The sequence below is a fragment of the Geotrypetes seraphini genome, chromosome 2 (genome assembly GCF_902459505.1).
Source record: "Geotrypetes seraphini chromosome 2, aGeoSer1.1, whole genome shotgun sequence".
In the NCBI taxonomy this organism is placed as follows: domain Eukaryota; kingdom Metazoa; phylum Chordata; class Amphibia; order Gymnophiona; family Dermophiidae; genus Geotrypetes; species Geotrypetes seraphini.
This window is the reverse complement of record NC_047085.1, coordinates 150,997,884-151,017,375: the sequence shown is the minus strand read 5'-3', so window position 1 is coordinate 151,017,375 and position 19,492 is coordinate 150,997,884. Positions and strand designations below refer to the sequence as shown.

The 19,492-nt window shown below is 40.7% G+C and overlaps 1 protein-coding gene across 2 annotated transcripts in view; it reads left to right on the top strand.

Moving 5' to 3' along the window:
• LAMA1 (laminin subunit alpha 1) overlaps positions 1-19,492 on the top strand; it is a 412,090-nt gene that overhangs the window by 117,457 nt on the left and 275,141 nt on the right. For both annotated transcript variants that reach the window (XR_004538373.1, XM_033934013.1), the window contains exons 8-13: positions 404-582; positions 9,623-9,728; positions 14,085-14,245; positions 15,528-15,668; positions 16,749-16,910; positions 17,910-18,011. Coding sequence is in view for 1 of the 2 variants with exons in the window: in XM_033934013.1 (XP_033789904.1) it covers positions 404-582; positions 9,623-9,728; positions 14,085-14,245; positions 15,528-15,668; positions 16,749-16,910; positions 17,910-18,011 (851 nt within the window). In the remaining variant the exon portion in view is untranslated. The remainder of the gene's footprint in view (positions 1-403; positions 583-9,622; positions 9,729-14,084; positions 14,246-15,527; positions 15,669-16,748; positions 16,911-17,909; positions 18,012-19,492) is intronic.

Here is a 19,492-nt window from a genome sequence, read left to right as displayed (position 1 = left end):
ACTTGCCGGCGCTCTGGCTGCCCTCTCTTGCCTCTCCGGCTGCCCTCTCCTGCCCGGTCATTCGCAGTCGGAAAATACTGTTAATGACCGGGGGAGCACTATATGCACATTGTACTGGAGATATTTGCCAGCACAAGCCAATCAGCCTGTCTCATATGCTGGTCAGGAGTCTTTAACTCTGGCTGCGAGTCCACTATAATTTTGTGCTTTTATTTTTGACAGATAGCATCTGTGTCACTTGATGGAATGCTATTGAAAGAACTCAATATTGTTTCCCAACATGTAACTTTCACAGATACTTTATGTTGAATCTCATGTGGACATATTTCACAGAAAAGCAGAAAAAAAAATGGTATTAAAAAAAATATATATAAAAAGTCTGTTATTCTTTTAAATCTTTTAGAGTGCAACTGTCATAACAAAGCGGACGACTGTTACTATAACCAAACCATAGCGGATCACCATATGAGTTTGAATATCCAAGATCAGTTTATTGGTGGAGGAGTTTGTATAAACTGTACCCAGCACACCACGGGAATCAATTGTGAAACCTGCACGGAAGGATACTACCGACCACACAAAGTAAGAGGCTTTTAAAAAAAAATTAATCTCCTCTGACTGACCTACAAGTGTATTCACTCTGCGGCTTCCTCTCTTATCTCTCTCTATACCCCATCCCAGGAACTCAATTCTTTGGATAAGTCTCTCTTGTCTGTATCTTTATCCTCTACTGCCACCTCCCATCTCTGCTCCTTCTGCCATGCTGCGCCGCATGCCTGAATCATTACGCCAGGCTCCATCTCTGGTGGCATTCAAATCCAGGCTCAAAGCCCACTTTTTTGAAGCTAACTCCTCCAACTTGTAATACACTATGGGGCTCATAATTACAAATTTAAAACATCCAAAAGCCAGCCTATATTAGCACTTGGGTGTCCTAATAGCAGGGATGTCTAGGTGCTGATAACCAAAGCCAACTTTCTGGACGTGCAGTAGCACATCTGAGCTGCTGTGCACCCAGAGAGCAAAGGGGTGTATTGGGAGGTGTGATATGGGCGGGAATTGGGCAGGTTTCAATCTGGACGTACCCCATCCATAATCCAAACTCTCCTAGAGGGAACTTAGATGCCGGCAGTTAAACCTGTTTGAGTTGCGTCTAAGTTCCACAAAGGTGCCCACATTGACAAGAAGACCACTGAAGGATTTAAGGCATGACCCCCCTCCCATTACTCCCCCAGTGGTCACGACCCCCCTCCCACCACCCAAAGAACGAACAAAAAAAAAAGGCTTACCATCAGCTGATTGTAGCAGAAGGAATCCCCATCAGCTGAGCTAGCTTTGGGGAATTCCTGGTGGCTCAGCTGCAGGGGATTCCCCATGCCAGGATCAGTTGAACCACGGAGCACTACACCACTCCCCTGACATCCCCAACATATGCCTGATATCCTGTACCTCCCCCTCACATCCCGACATCCCGCTGATATCCTGTATCTCCCCCCTCACATCCCCCCTGATATCCCATATGTCCCCTGACATCTGTGCCCTCCCCCAAATCCTCCCAACATTCCTGAGCTCCCCTCCCACATCCCTGGAATCCTCCCGTACCTTTGGAAGAGCAAACGGCAGGTGGGAACCTCACTCCCTCCTGCCTACAGGGCATCTTGGGATGCATTGGAAGGGGCCGAAGGCCCCGATTGGATTTTTTATCCAGTCGCTTTGGTTAAGAACAACATGGAAAAATGTTGTTTCCAAAGAATTAAATATCTGTGCTGTGCGGAGACTAAAATATCTAGTGCTTAGATTTAAGTTTCTTGCTAGATGCTAAAACAAAGAGAAATCCAACGGGTCTGCAGTAAAAGGCGAACACCAAAAACAAAGAAAGGACTGCAGAGTAGAACATACAAGGTGCAGGAATCTTTATTAAAAGTCTATATAAAATTGTAATCCATAAAAAAAACAGCTCTCTTATCCATGGAATGCGGACCTAACAAGGTCCATGTTTTGGAGAAACACTCCTTCCGCAGGGGTCCGGGGTATCCGATGTGTCACATATAGAGAGTCATGTGGAGCACACCGTTGTAGTATAAAATAATCAAAATTTTCAAGCTATTCTACAATCTTGTATGACTCCAGCGAAAGGGTTTGTCGCCTAACCAGTACATCAAGTTTTGCAGGACCTTCAATTAGAAAATTGGCAAAAACCTTTTTTGGTGTCCACAGCGTCGAAACGTTTGGACTATGTTGTGTTACTAAATATAAAGTTCATAAAGCTGGTCACGACATGCCTCATCTGCCTCATCAATCAATGGTGTCGGAGTCAGCTAGCAAGAAAGCTAAAGTCTCAAGGGGACCTTTATCTTGCACCCCCAGGTAAAGACCTTCGCCTTCTTGATTCCATGGGTTGCAAGGGTGTCAGGTCAAAAGCGTGCCGGGACAAAGGCGCGCGCAGACAACTGAGCGCAATGCGGAGGCGCATGCCGAAGAAAATGACTGTTTTAAAGGGCTCCGACGGGATGGGTGGGGGGGAACTCTCCACACACTTTATACAGATCGCGCCGCGTTGTGGGCGGTTTGGGGGGTTGTAAACCCCCCCCCCCATTTTACTGAAAACTTCACTTTTTCCCTAAAAAACAGGGAAACAATTAAGTTTACAGTATAATGAGGGCGGTTACAACCCCCCAAACCCCCCACAACGCCGCCGCGATCTGTATTAAGTAAAGTGGGGGGGGGGATTCTCCAACAAAACCCCCCGTCGTAGCCCCTAAAAACACTCTTTTTCTTCGGCGCGCGCTTTTGTCTTGCACTCAGTTGTCGGCGCGCGTCTTTGTCTTCGGCAGTTTTGTCTATGAACCATTCTCAAATCTTCTAGTTGCCCTACAGGAATCTACATATCCTCTCATCAAGACCAATTACGATGCCTATGATGCAATCTAGAACTGCAGCAGTCGCTATAGCATCCAGACGCTCAGCGTGGTTGCAAGCGTCTGATCTCCGGGAAGACCTGCATGGAAGATTAGCAGAGGCTCCCTGCTTGGATGATAGTCTTTTCGGTGAAAAGGTTAAAGCGACGGTTTCCCAGCTGAAAGAAGATATGGGATCTGGCTCCGGTGTCTCTTGGTGCTTTGAATACTGTGCCCAAATGTTGGCTGCAGATTGTGCTGACGCTCTTGTTGGATACACTAGATAGAGATCCCCAATGGGAAAACATATAAATCGTATTCTGTACCCAATATTTCCCACTAATAACCAACTATGAATAAGGTAGTATCTATCATAATCTAAGAGAGTTAGCCTCAGTAATGGAGCCTACGCGTAGCCATTCAATGACTGGGGAATTAAGCGTAGCTATACTTGCTCCTTTAATCTCCAATGATTGGAGATTAAAGGAGCAAGTATAGCTACGCTGAATTCCCCAGTCATTGAATGGCTACGCGTAGGCTCCATTACTGAGGCTAACTCTCTTAGATTATGATAGATACTACCTTATTCATAGTTGGTTATTAGTGGGAAATATTGGGTACAGAATACTCTTGTTGGATAGGCATGGTTCAATCTGCTGTATCGTATTGTTCGTCAACATTTTGAGATTCCTTGTTTTGTGCAGCTTATTTACATCTTGCCTTCTTAACATTTCCTGTTCTTGCTGTATATTAAAATCAATAAAATCTTTGAACTGAAAATTTGTGAATCGAAGGCAAGAAGTTCTCCTTCCAGGCTGGCTCCTTTTACTAAGCTGTGGTAGCGCGTGCTGCCCCCTGCGCTATGCGGAAAAACTAACGCCAGCTCTATGGAGGCGTTAGCGTGCGCGGCATTGCAGTGCACGCTAAAACTGCTAGCGCAGCTTAGTAAAAGGAGCCCACAGTGTGAATACTGCAACTTTCAGTTGTGATGCATCAGATACCCCGGACCCCTGAGGAAAGAGTGTTTCTTCGAAACACAGACTGTGTCGAGTCCGCATCCCGTGTATAAAAGAGCCGTATTTTGTGGACTGCATTTTTATACAGGCTTTTAATAAAGATTCCTGCACCTTGTACGTTCTGCTCTGCAGTCTTTTCTTTGTTTTTGCTAGATGCTAAAACATTTTTCAGTCTGTTTTGACCAAGCTCCGTCAAGTATTAGCTGGTTCTGTGTTTACAAGCAGATTTTTAAAGAAAAAATGCAAAATAATAAATTAAATCAAGCAACTATTGAGAAGAACAAAATAAGAATTATAAAAGAATAATTAAAGAAACTTTGACAAGGTACCCCATGAACGCCTACTATGGAAACTGAAGAACCATGGGGTGGAAGGAAACGTACATAGATGGATCAAAAATTGGTTGGCGGGTAGGAAGCAAAGAGTAAGAGTGAAGGGCTACTACTCTGACTGGAGGAGGGTCATGAGCGGTGTTCCGCAGTGGTTGGTACTCGGGCCGCTGCTGTTCAATGTATTTATAAACAATCTAGAAACAAGGACGAAGTGCGAAGTAATAAAATTTGCAGACGACACCAAACTATTTAGTGGAGTTGGGACTAAAGAGGACTGCGAGGACCTGAATAAACTAGAAGAGTGGGCGATGAGATGGCAGATGAAGTTTAATATAGAGAAATATAAAGTCTTGCATGTAGGGAATAGAAACCTGAAGTACAGCTATACGATGGGAGGGTTGGTAATGGGTGAAAGTACCCAAGAAAAGGACTTGGGGTAATAGTGGACAACACAATGAAGACGCTGGCACAGTGCGCAGCGGCCTCTAAGAAGGCAAATAGAATGCTAGGTATTATCAAGAAAGGCATTACAACCAGATCGAAGGAGGTCATCCTGCCTTTGTATCGGACAATGGTGCACCCACATCTGGAGTACTGTGTCCAATATTGGTCGCCGTACCTTAAGAAGGATATGGCGATACTCGAGAGGGTTCAGAAAAGAGCGACGCAATTGATAAAAGGTATGGAAAACCTTTCATATGCTGAGAGATTGGAGAAACTGGGGCTCTTTTCCCTGGAAAAGCGGAGACTTAGAGGGGACATGATAGAGACTTACAAGATCATGAAGGGCATAGAGAAAGTGGAGAGGGACAGATTCTTCAAACTTTCAGAAACTACAAGAACGAGAGGACATACGGAAAATTTAAGAGGGGACAGATTCAGAACCAATGCTAGGAAGTTCTTCTTCACCCAAAGGGTGGTGGATGCCTGGAATGCGCTTCCAGAGGGTGTGATAGGACAGGGTACGGTATCGGGGTTCAAGAAGGGATTGGATGAATTCCTGAAGAAAAAAGGGATAGAAGGGTATAGATAGAGGATCACTATACAGGTCCTGGACCTGATGGGCCGCCGTGTGAGTGGACTACTGGGCAAGATGGACCTCTGGTCTGACCAAGCAGAGGCACTGCTTATGTTCTTATAGAGGGGTTTTTTTTTGTTGTTTTTTTTTTACCAATGATGGTATGCTCCAACCCCGTTTAAGGTGTCTTGTATAATTGACAGACACTGAGGTTTTTGAGGTATTTTTTCTCTGTTCTGACATAACGTTGTAGTGCAAGAGTGAGGTGTATGTGTTAATATTCCTTAGGAAGTAATGAACACACACAATTAGGTCCTGTACTGGATGTTTCCACGAATGCACATCCCCAGGTATAACTGCTGCAAACAGATAGGCACAGTCCACATAAAAGTGCGAATTTGTGTATTTGCATATTTTCTAAATCTATTTCCCAAACATGAAATGCTATTTATACACAGAAACACCCTATTTCTATAAAAAGAGCTAAAAATTACATGTGGAATTTAATTAAACAATAAGCTGATTAGTGCCAGTAACTGGCATTTTAACAATCTGTTATTGGTGTTAATTATAATCATGTTATGCATGTAACTTTACGCACAGGATCTACACTTAGGGCAAACAAAAACAAAAACTGTGGATACAGATGTTCTGGAGATAATTTATTAAATACTGACATATAAAACCATGAAAATTCAATTAAAAAAGTACAATGATAAAAAATACTGTGATAAAAATCCAACCGGACCCTACACTGTCCGTGTTTCGGCAAACACGCCTTCCTCAGGAATCCAATGGTTTGCAAACTCACATATAAAGAATTGGACTGAAAACAGTCTATTGTCTATTGTCCTTCCTAGCATTTTTTTTGCTACTTCAGCTTGTCTGCGGTGTTCTTTGCTCACATGTTTAAAGACAATAGACTGTTTTCAGTCCAATTCTTTATATGTGAGGTTGCAAACCATTGGACCCCTGAGGAAGGCGTCTTCGCCGAAACACGGACCGTGTAGGGTCCGGTTGCATTTTTATCACAGTATTTTTTATCATTGTACTTTTTAAATTGAATTTTCATTTTTTTATATGTCAGTGTTTAATAAATTATCTCCACAGTTTAATATGTCAGTGTTTAATAAATTATCTCCACAGTTTTTGTTTTTGTTTTCATCGATGGATTGTTTTCACTGTGGATCATTGGGTCTCCCCATTTTTCTTTGTTGGTCTACACTTAGGGCTCCTTTTACTAAGCTGCGATAGTGGTTTTAGCGCACGCAGGATTTTAGCGTGCACTGAACCCGTGCTACGTGGCTAGAATTAAAGCCCAGCTCAATGCTGGTGTTAAGCTCTAACGTGTGCGGCAATGCAGCGCGCGTTTAGTGCACGCTAAAACCACTATCGCAGCTTAGTATAAGGAGCCCTTAAATTTATGGTTATGGTTTATTATTCTTAATAAACTGCCTTTCACAAATAGTATAAAGTCAAAAAGGGGGTGTGGAAATGGGTGCCTCATGGGTGGATCGGGGGCATTCTTTTATATTGGGCACACAATTAAAGAATTAAGGCCTCCACACCTAAATTTAGATGCAGGCATTTACACCACCTAAATTTACTCATAGTTCTCAGGTATAAGTGCTTTTCTATAAACTGGGCCTAATTTTAAGCGTGGTTTACAAAATAGTGGTTTTTTCCAGTGCCAGTGTTTTAGGCACAATAAATAGAATTCAGTCCAAAATGGTTTATGGGCCCCAGTTTGCTGATGAGTGTAATCTTCCACAGAACAAACTGCAAAAATCGGATCATTGGACTCAAGAAAACAATTGAAATTCAGTATAGCAGAGATAAGAATATAAGAATTATTTGGGGTATATTGAAAACTGGGCCCTGTTTATGGATGGGAGGAAAGAGACCCAAAAATGCCACAGCAAAATTCAAATCTACCAGTTCAAAACTAAAATAACAGTCTCTAAGGGCTCCTTTTCCAAAGCTGCGCTAGCGGTTTTAACGCACGCACCGGATTAGCGCACGCTAGCCGGAAATCTACCGCCTGCTTCCAAAGGAGGCGGTAGCGGCTGGCACATGCAGCAATTTAGCGTGCGCTATTCCGCGCATTAAAGCCCTAGCGCGGCTTTGTAAAAGGAGCCCTAATTGTAATAGGTTTCCGGGTCTTGCCGTGTCTGTGTAGAAAGAACCGACGTTTCAGCCATCATGCTGTGGCTTTGACCAGGGTACCCTGAAGAAAGTCACAGCATGATGGCTGAAACATCGGTTCTTTCTACACAGACGCGGCAAGACCCGGAAGCCTACTATAATCATTATACCAGCCGTGGAAGCCTAAGAGAACATATAACAGTCTCTAAAGCTGTCATAACTTTAGTGAAAGCAGGGAAAAACCCCTCAGTATTTTCTCTTTAAAATAGAATGACATTCAACAGAGTGGAAACACTCATCTTATGTCTTAAAAAGTGCAACATATTTTGAATGTAAGTCTAAAAATATTCATGATAGAAAATTATAATTATTCCTTCCCTTCTCTCCCTCCTTTCAAGCTGTTCTCCCTTCTGCCAAAGATGAGTCTGGCAGCAGGGGGCATGATTTTGTGTGCTGGGAAGAAAGCCAGCCAACCAATGAAACTTGGTGCTTGGTAACTTTTCACTGCTGCATCTTTTCATTTCATTTTTTTTTTTTAATTTGAATTGTTCTGCTATTTGGTTGTGCTTCAGAAACTTCAGCCCTGCTTCCTCTCGTATTAGTTCTTTTATGCAGTATTTTGAGTCTTTTTTGTTGCCCAACTAAAGAGATCTAATGTGATGTTGCATAAAAGGTGCCACGAAAGATAAAGAAATGTAGCGATGGCCATCACGTTCAAGCCGACACGCTTTGATTGAATTTGAAAGCATTTTTTGTTAGTCCTGAGAAGCATGAGTGTAAAGGCCTCATTTTCATTAAGGAGTCAAAAACATCAAGCCAGAGAGAGTCTTAATTAATGGTAGTCCACCAATTTTGAGCATGCATGTTGTGCAGTTGTAATTCTCTTTTCCTACCTTTCAACCTTTTAAAGCAAAAATGAATTAACTTTGGTGCACATTCTGAAGGCTAGATTGTAAGCTCTTCAGAGCAGGGACCGTCTACTGAACGTTTGTATTTTTTAAAAAAAATTCTTTATTGATTTTTAATTCGAGTACAAAGTGCAATAAATTTTACATACAAGTTTCAAGTTTTATTAAAATTATGATGTATCGCAATATCATTAATTTAAAGTGATTTACAATTAAAACAGGGTCTTAATTATTAACTAAAACCAACAAAGACGTACATGACGTACCAATACATAAGGGAAGTAGGGAGAACTACAATAAGTATAGTAAAGGATACATAAAAGGAAGATACAAATGAAGGGTAAGAAATTTTAAAAGTATTGATAAAAATATAATAGAAAATTAAGAACTCTTTTTTTTTTTTTTAAATCTTTTAATTCAATTTCTCAGAGCCTAAAACAGAGGATGAGTCAATTTAAGCAACGAATGGGATCAATAGAGACTCCGATAATTAGGTCTCAAAAGCATCCTTGTACAACCAGCATTTTAACAGTCCTTTAAATTTACTTAGTGATTTTTCTTCCTTAATAAATGATGGTAAGGAATTCCATATTCTGGGCGCTGTAACTGCAAAGATCGTATCTTGTCTTGTATTTATTATACTAAGGGGTCCTTTTACAAAGGCGCGGTAGCAGTTTAACATGCGGAATACCGCACGTTAAACCGCCTGCCGCGCTAGTACCTAACGCCTCCATTGACGAGGCATTAGGATTTTAGGCTGCCGTGGGGGTTAGCGCGTGATGACATGTCCGACGCGCTAACCCCCGTAGCGCACATTGGTAAAAGGAGCCTTAAGTGAACAGCACTACATTTGATCAAAGAATAATACAAAATTTATTTCCCCCCCTCCCTCCCACCCTACCTGGATGTGTGCGCAAATCAAATAGGAAATAAAGGCATTATACAACTAATAAGAGTTAACAAAATTTGTTAATGGACCTCATATTTTAAATAGTTTATTATGACCCAATATTTCTGAATTCATTTTTTTCATATTTATAACATAGACATAAAGTTTCCCACCAAAAGGAAAAAATTAGCCTGTCCCAGTTTTGACAATTCTTAGTAATCATTTGAATGGCAATCCCTGTCATAATTATAAGGAGTCTACTGAATGTTAAAATGTACAGTGCTGCATATATCATTCAGAGCTATAGAAATGATAAATCATAGTAGTACATATTTCCATTACAGGTTTTATGGTAAGTTGGTGAAAAATTAGCCCTGCTGTTAAACTTTATATAAATATAATATTTTTCTCTTGTAGATTTCTCCTTATGAGGATAACCCATGCCTTCCTTGTGATTGTGATCCATTTGGATCCCTCAGCCTCATTTGTGTTAGGGATGATAAGCAGGCTAACCAGAAGCTAGGTAAGAAAACACTTTAACAAATAGTATTACTAGACCGGTTTTTTTTTTTTTTTTTTTTTTTTACATCTATATCAAATTTCATTCATTTGTTATAAGGCTGCCGAATTGTTTCCACACTGTGATTAGGTAGATATCTTCAAATAATCTGAAAAGAAAAAGAAGCTTTACTAGTGAGCTGAAATTAAGTGTCTGATTTATGCAACTTTCTGTTCACTTGTTTGATTATTATGATGCTGTTACATCAAAACTAGGGCTGCACCATCATGTGTTGAAAATGTTTTAATCAGGGGTTTGGGGAGTGGGCAGGATGTTGGTGGGGGACCCCCCAGGGTGGAGGGAGCTTCAAGGCGCTGATCTTTGTGTGGTTTCTTTCCCTGTTAGCTTTCATGGTCCTGTAGGATGGGATATGTTTTTGATTGTTCATTGGGGGGGGGAGGTTTGGGGGGTTGTTTTAGAGGATGGGTGTGTCGGGTAGTATGGGTGGTTGGGGGGGGGGGCTGATCCTTGGACCTGTTCTTCTGGTAGCAATCGGGAATTATCAGAACACAGATTCCCAGATTGTATTGAGTTTGTAGGGCTTGACGGTGCTGGGATTTCCCCTAATTTAGAAGTTGCTGGTGGAAGAGGGGGGAGAGGGCTGGGGGACGGGTATGGGGACTGTTTGGTGATGTACTTCTTGTACTTGTGTTCTGTTTTTCATCTTCTTTAATAAAATTGTTTCAACACTGAAATGTTTTAATCACTATCGTGCAATTAAAAAATGCCATGCCCATCTCTGCCTCCTGATCCAACATCTTTCCCTCTCTTATCTCCTCTATGGGCACTATTTCTCTTCTTTGTTCCATCCCATATAAGAAATATGTCACCCATAAATGCAATATGCAACAGGTCTGCCCTCTCTTTATTAGTAGTAGTAACAGAGCAGGCAAACAAATGCAGGGGGGCTTTCCCAGGGTGAGTTCTCCATGCTGGGTGATCCAGGTTGAGAAAAACTACAAGAACCAGCATCAAGGCAGCCATGCGGTAGTGACTCTAGGAGCTGCATCACCAGCATCACACGCCCCGCCCAATGCATGTTTTTTGTAAGAGTGAATGTTCCTTAGTATGTCTGCTGTTTATATGGATTAGGTCTATACTATCTAATAATAGATTTCCTTTTTATATTTGTTTTATTTTTATTATATTTTGTAAATCGCTTGGACCAGTAAAATAAACGAGTGGTATAACAAGTTTAATAAACCATAAACCATAGAGCAGGGGTAGGGAATTCCGGTCCTCTAAAGTCACAGGTCAGGTTTTCAGGATATCCACAATAAATATGCATGAGATAGATTTGTATCTCAAGGAGGCAGTGCGTGCAAGTCCATCTCATATATATTCATTGTGGATGTCCTGAAAACCTGACCTGCCTGTGGCTCTTGAAGACCGGAATTGCCTACCCCACCCCGGGCCTAGAGCATCTGTGCATCCTCAGGGCAGGCCAGTTTCCACCCCCACCGAACTTCTTGTTTTGAAGAGGATGGAAGCAGTTCAGCTAGCCGGTCATGAGCATGCACAGATGCTCAAGGATCACATCAGGCTGGCCATGCAATGCTGGTGATGCAGCTCTGTGGAATGAGGTAAGACCAAATGCTTCATGGGGAGGGAGAAGAGGTAGCCTATGGCTTTCTCAGCATCTTCTTCTTTCTGGGTCTGGAATAGCCAGCCTACTCCCTGCTGTATTAATCATGATTAAATATTTTAGCATGTGTTAAAAATTTAAGGCATTAACCCCCTCCTTTACAAAGCCACGCTACCTTTTTGAGCACAGGCCGCAGTGGTAAGATCTCTGATGCTCGTAGAATTCCTGATGCTCATAGAATTCCTATGAGCATCAGAGTTCCTACCGCTGTGGTAGGTGCTAAAAACACTGGTGCGGCTTTGTTAAAGGAGCCCTAATCAAAACCAAATAAAATCAAACATATTCTCTTACACTAGGAAAGCCATTTTGGTGCAATGGCTTAGTGACATTGTGCCTTCTTGGACCTAGTAATGAAATTTATTATATATTGCATTGGTTATGGAACACCATAAGTCTGGCTGGAATCATCCTACTAAGTGGAGGAAATTTCAGCAAATTTAGGAACTGTTGTGGACAGTGATATCACCTAGGGCAGGTATGTAGCTGGATTTTGAATAATTATCAACACTACAGTATGACTCTTAACCATTTGAGGTACTTTTGGGTTTGGCTAAGCCTTTTGTAAACTAGCAGGGAGGAAATACTCCGTAGAATAGCACTTGGTAGCTCTTCAATGAAGGCTTTCGACAAAGTATTCAAAGGCAAGAAGGTAACACTCCAAACAAAGATCAGACTTGTCCACACACTCATTTTCTCAGTGGTCAGTTACAGATGCAAAAACTGGATACTACGGAAACAAAACAGAAAGAAGATTGACTCATTTGAGCTTTGGTGCTGGAGAAGGATTTTAGGTGTGCTGTGGACCACCAGAAGAACTAACAAATCGATTCTGGAAGAGATCAAAACGGCTATGTCACTCAAAGCCCAAATGATGAAGTTACAAGGTATGGCCAGTAGGAAAAAGGAGGTATTGATGCCTCTGTATAAGACTCTGGTGAGACCTCATTTAGAATATTGTGTACAATTCTGGAGGCACCTTCAAAAAGATATTAAAAGGATGGAGTCAGTCCAGAGGAAGGCTACTAAAATGGTATGTGGTCTTCGTGATAAGGCGTATGGGGACAGACTTAAAGATCTCAATCTGTATACTTTGGAGGAAAGGCGGGAGAGGGGAGATATGATAGAGATGTTTAAATACCTATGTGCATGAGTCGAGTCTCTTTCATTTGAAAGGAAACTGCAATGAGAGGGCACAGGATGAAGTTAAGAGGTGATAGGCTCCGGTGTAATCTGAGGAAATACTTTTTTTCAGAAAGGGTGGTAGATGCATGGAACAGTCTCCCAGAAGAGGTGGTAGAAACAGAGACTGTGTCTGAATTCAAGAGGGCCTGGGTTAGACATGTGAAATCTCTCAAAGAGAGAAAGAGATAATGGTTACTGCGAATGGGCAGACTAGAAGGGCCATTTGGCCTTTATCTGCCGTCATGTTTCTATGTTATTTTGGTTACATCATCAGAAGAGAGAGAGAGAGAGAGAGATCACTGTAGAAGGGCATCATGTTTGGGAACATCGAAGGAACCAGGCGAGGATGACCTGCTATCATATGGCTGGACACATTGAAAACAACCATGGGGATGATGCTGGAGGACCTTTCCGGACTAGCACAAAACAGATTTCTTTTTAAGATCTGTAGTTCATTTAGTCACTAAGACTTGAACATGATTCGATGGCACCTAACAACACAACACTAAGCCTGAAAGTTTACTGTATTCTTTTCAGTAAGAAGGGGGGAGGGGGACTGGAAGGGAAGGAAAGGGGATATGGGATGCCGGGTATATAAATGACAAAATGTTGATGTTTCTTTTGTAACATGGCTTGTTCTTTTCAGCAAACAAACGTTTAAATAAAAGTTCCTGATTTACCCTTGCACTTACAGTTTGGTAAACATCTCTTTTTTTTATTTATCTCTGGAAAAGAAAGCGATATAATTGCAGGTAAACAACAAAATATTTTCCTTGATTTTCTCATGAAACAAAAGATATCCACAAAAATGTGTATTCTGTGTCCCATATATGGTGATTCGATGTAGGATGGGCTGGGGAGGGCATCAATGGGAACTCCACTAATTTGGAACATGAGGATGTTACTAGCCAGACTTTGTGGTAGATAACATGCAAACAACAGGATGGTTGGATAGGCTGGAATGAGCTTGGACGGCAACTTCAGCATTTGGAACCTTGGACAATACCAGACTTTACAGTCTGTGGCCCAGAAATATCAAATAAGAGACAAGTTAATTTAATCATGTATTTTTGAATGGGTATAACTTATGGGCAGACTGGATGGATCGTTCAGATCTTTATCTGCCGTCATTTACTATGTTACTGCAAATACTAGCTGAAATATGTAATCTAAGTATCAATGAAACCTCATATTAGAAATGTTATTAGAGTTACCTTTTGTAAGCTTCATTTGCTTTGTTGTCAAAACAGTTACTTTTTTTCCGATGATTTTTCCACGGATTGATGATGGTGTTTTTGGTCTTTGCAAATGTGTTTACTTGAGCCTGCTGTCATCTGCAATAAAAGCACTTCTTCTTATTCTGAACACTGCTGCAAATTTGCTGATATGGTCTCTGTTACATAGATGTTGTTAGTTTCAATCTGTACACCTAACAGCATTAGCTAGAAAAGGGAAATCACTGATTTGATCCGTGTGGATTTTCGTAATTCTAGGCGTCCTTCCGGGTCAATGCCAGTGCAAAGAGGAATACACCGGAGAAAAATGTGATAGCTGTCAGTTTGGATACCGGGGTTACCCCTACTGCACACAGTGCAACTGCAGTCTAGCAGGTAGCATCAATGATGACCCCTGCGTGGATCCGTGTTTTTGCAGAGTAAGTGTAAACTGAGTGTTATTTATATTGCTAAACTCAACTAAGACTTCACAAATGTGTATTGGGTGTGTTTTTTTAGGGCCATTTTCTGCTTACAGTAGAAGTTCATATCTTTGGCAATCCCATGCTGCTCCTTGTGACCCTGGGCAATTCACTTAATCCCCCCATTGCCCCAGGTACATTAGATAGATTGTGATCCTTTCAGTACCTGAATAAAATCCATGTAAACTGTGCTGAGCTCCCTTGGGAGAACGGTATAGAAAATTGAACAAACAAATAAATAATAATAATAATAATAACAGTTTATATACCGCAATACCGTTAAGTTCTTTGCGGTTTGCAATAGATTAAGCGAGGTACAAATTGACTGAATTTAAGAGGGGGGAAGAGGAGAGTTAATAGGACCGGAAATGCGTTGTTGAGGAGAAAGAGATTAATAGAAGGAGAAAGAAGATGAGTGGATCAGTTGTCTAGATACTTTAGGAACAGTTGAGTTTTTAGACGTTTTCTGAATTCCTCATAAGTAGTGGGCGAAAGCAGTTGATCTAGGTCTTTACCCCACAATGCTGCTTGATGTGAAAGAAGGTGTTCATGGTGTTTTTTCAGTTTACAACCTCTAACTGGGGGGGAAACGAAGTAGGAATGAGAGCTTCTCTTGTGTCTGTTGGCAGAGAAGGAGAAAAGGTCAATTATGTATTTAGGGGCAAGTCCGTTTAGTGCTTTAAAACAGAAGCAGACGAATTTAAACTTTATGCGTGCTTCCATCGGTAGCCAATGTAACTGCCGGTAGTAGGGTGATACATGATCGAATTTCTTTAGTCCGAAGATTAATCTGACCGCTGCATTTTGCATTAGTTGTACACGTCGCATATTTTTTTGGGAAATGGCTAAGTAGGCGATGTTACAGTAGTCAAGTTGACTTAGTACGAGGGATTGGACCAGGGTTCTGAATGCCGACGTATCGAAATAAATCTTATTTTCACTGGTTTCCACACACATCCAGGAAGGGGGGGAGGGATGGGTAAATTATTTCAGTAATTTGCAAGTATGTAAGTGCTGTTTATTGAATTTTTGAATGTATAATTGTTGCACTTTTTATATGCTTAATAAAATCAATAGAGATTTTTTTAAAATACATAAATCAGTCACCCTTTGCCTAATTTATTTTTTCATGGGTGATCAGTCTGCCAACTTTTTTTGTTTTCTTGTCAACGTTTTATGAAAGGGTTGTACCAGTGTTGTGTCTTTAGAACAGAGTTAATATGATCTGTTTACGCTTCAGGAAAATGTTGAGGGTGAAAACTGCGACCACTGCAAGCCAGGATTTTACAATCTGCAAGAGAGGAATCCTCAAGGCTGCACTGAATGCTTCTGTTTTGGCGTCTCGGGTGTCTGTGACAGTCTGTTTTGGCATAGAAGTCAGGTATAATACTGTACATGAACATGCAATCAAATTACGTAATAAATGTTTAAATTTAACCAAATTCCTAACTTGTTTGTTTGTAATACCGATTTATTTGAAAAAAGGACTACAGTAGTAGTTGGTTTAATTTTCTTTTTAGCAAATTTTGTTCATGGTTCAGCATTTCTGCTAAGGTCACTCCCTATCTCTGACTGACAGAGGTTGAGGAATTCTTTTTTTTTTTTTTTTTTTTAAATCTTTATTAAATTTTCAGTTCTTACAAAAGTGCAATATAACATACTTCTCATAAATCTGAGAATTAAGCACTTATAAACATTTAGACACAGCTCATAAACCCTTAATAAGTAAAACCCCCCTCCCTTCCCATCCCTCTAGAAAAAAATCATAAATCAGAAGATCATTTAAACATATATCTCCCCCCCCCCCCGGATGTGCAATTATTACATCAAACAAAATTAAAACTATAATAATTCTACAAAAGACATCAATGGGCCCCAAATTAATAAAAAAAATTTTGTGTTCCCTGACAAATCAGTATTTTTTTTTTCATATTTATTCAATAAACATAAATTTGCCCTTCCAGAACGTAAAGCTAAGACGATCCCAATTTTTCCAGTTGCGCGTAATCTAATTGTACAGCTGTACGAGGAATTCTTAATATATGTGGGTTTACCTGCTTTTTTTTCGACAGGTAGGCGCAGTACCCATAACTCATATAGTGATGCCACATTTCATCACTGTAGCTAAAAGAAGGGGCAGAAATAGTGCCAAACATTCAATGCCATATATATAATTTCCCCTTATTGATTGCTTTTTATTGAGTGCACCCACTTTGCATATAATTTGTATTCTTTAAGGAGCATGCACACTTGTAATGATATTCACTCCAGAATGAAAAAAAAAAAACCCGACACAAACAATTTCTGGCTGCCCATCCCAAGTGTTGGCTCAAAACAACTATTCATAAACTTCGATAATTAAATTTTACATCAAAATGCAATTAGATTGAACTTGAACGTATGCCTTTGTTAGTGTTGTAAGCAATCTGTAATTGAGATTTTCTCTATTTACCTCCTGTAGGTATCAGATAATAATGGCTGGCTTATCACTGATCAGTATGGTGCTACCAGAATCCAACCCCATTATGACCTTGACCAAAATAGCATTAATAACACAGAGGCTAGGAAAGATCTGAAGTCTACGTATTACTGGACAGCACCAAATGCATACCTTGGGAATAAGGTACATTTCCAAAATTCTTTGTCAACCTGTGCATGTACAGTACATTTTGTGGGCACAGTGTATTAACTGGAGATATAGACCATTTGAATTTACCTAACTGGCTTTACCTACGAGCTGTACTTTCAGTTCAAAACTTGATTGAGAACGTCAAATGAGATTTTCGATAACTACTGCAAAAGCTATGGCAGAGTCAATATCCAAAGCAATTTAACCAGCCAGAAATAGCTCCTGGCTGGTTAAATCACTAGTTGTTCGGGGATAAACTTCACTTAACTGGATAGTTCCACTGGAAATGTCCGGTTAGCACCCAAATGACTATTTTGGGGGCATTCTGGAAACAGTCAGCACTTGGCTGGTTAAGTGCCGCTATTCGGCATTTAACCGGCAAAAGTAACCGCCTATATAGGATTGCATAAAATTCAGTTCTGTCTTTATGCAGTTCACCATATCTGGTTGATTGAAGAATATCATATCTAACTGAAGGTTTTCGTTGGCTCCAAAAACCCAGACATTCAGACATAGAGGGCCAAATTCCATAAATGGCATCACGATTGTGGTTGGCCTGCCTCGGGAGTTTGTTTGTTTTTTTGAAAACGTGCATCCCGATTGGCTGGTTAGGCAGCAGTTGGCCGCCTACAATCGGGATGCTTATAGAATTTGGCCCTCTGTGTCTGAATCATGTGTATGATTGCTAAAGGCATATGGAGAAAATCCTTTTGCTTATTTGTCACTATTTTTTTCATTCGGTTCCACTTTGTGATAATTCATTTGAGTCAATTTTGTCCCATTGTAATATACAGAAATTAGCATATTGGCTAAAATGAAACTCACTACCAACTGCTTGTTTATGCCCAGGGCCTTCAACAGTTTTAGTCATATTGTATAGTATGCTGTGGCCCATTGCACCTTGCATGAAACATGAACTTGCAGAGATCTTTCTATGTTTCTAGATGCCTCTTCCTGATTTTATTTTCCTCTTCTAATTTTGCTTGATTGCAGCTGACAGCCTTTGGTGGATATTTGAACTACACTGTGTCTTATGATATTTCAGTGGAAAGCGCAGACAGTGAATTAGTCTCCAATGTGGATGTAATTATTCAGGTAGCCTTTTTTTTTTTTTCAATTTCTTTGCTGATCGTAAATATCTCTATTAGTGGAAAAATTGAAACATTTTAGCATCTGAAGCAAAGGAGCTTCCATATTGTTAATAATCCATGAGATGATTAGCAGCACAATTCTACATCTGGATTTGTGCATTTGTGCATATTGTGCACAATAAGTGCCACAGAAATGTAGTAAATATGGAGGGCCATTTTCGAAAAGGTCTGATTTGGATGTTTTCTGCTAAACATCCAATGTTGGAAGCACAGATATGTCCATTTTCAAAAGCCATCCCCAATTTTTTTTTTTTTGGGGGGGGGAAATTGCCTACTTGGAAATTTTAGCCGCCAGGATGTCTTAGGTCACCTAACTTTATACCCCATTTTCTGCTACAGAAATGTCCAAGTTGAAAACGTCCAAATCCAGACCATTTGGTCATGGGAGTGGCCATAATTGTGATGTACTGTCCACATAGACATACCAACAGAACACCTTAGAGCAGTGTTCTTCAACCTTTTTACACCCGTGGACCGGCAGAAATAAAATAATTATTTTGTGGACAGGCAAACTACTAAGACCAAAATAAAAAACACATTTTCGCCCCGTCTCCGCAAGCTCGGTCCCCACAAACCATCTGATCCCATCTGCACAAGCCTCAGTTATGATTTTATATTGAACGTATTTTATTAAAGTATAAAAAGAAACAATATTCTGTACAATTGTCATTTTATAAATATAAATATTCAGAGCAAGGACCAACAAAACCCCTGTCTCCCCTCCCCTTCACATATATCCCCTCTACTATCAAGAAAACTGAACAAACCAAATTATTACAGAATGCTACACAGAAATATCATGCTAACAGAATACTGCAGTTACACATGATAGGAATAGTGTTAGGCTTTACAGTCCCCAGTTATGTCTCTAGCAGGATATATATTTCAAATCTGATATATTGTAATGACAAAATAGAAAGAAAATTATTTTTTTCTACCTTTTGTGGTCTCTGCTTTCATCTTCTTTCCACTCTTCCTTCCAGCGTCTGCCCGTTCCATCCACTGTCTGGCCTCTCCCCCTTCCATATGTATCTGACTTCTTTCTATGCCCCTTTCCCCTTTCCATCCAGCCTGTGCCTCCTCTCTCCTTTTTATATCATTCATTCCAGCTTCACTGCTTTCTTCATTTTTATCTCTCCTACACCAGATCTAGCATCTTTATCCCTCTCTCATTTCTCTGCTGACCCCCTTTCCAGCATCAATCTCTCTCTACTTTCTCATTCCTGTCTCTCCCCTTTCCCTCCTCTAATCACACTGCCAGTTGTTTCCTTCTCCCTTCCCTCCTCCCCCCTATCCAACAGTAGCTCTCTTCCCATCCCTTTCCCTCTTCCCCTCCCAGCAGCATCTCTCTTTCTACCTCCCTCCAGGTGCAGTAGCAGCTCTCCCTTTATCCATCAGCTTCCCAGCCTCCAACAGTGGCTTCCT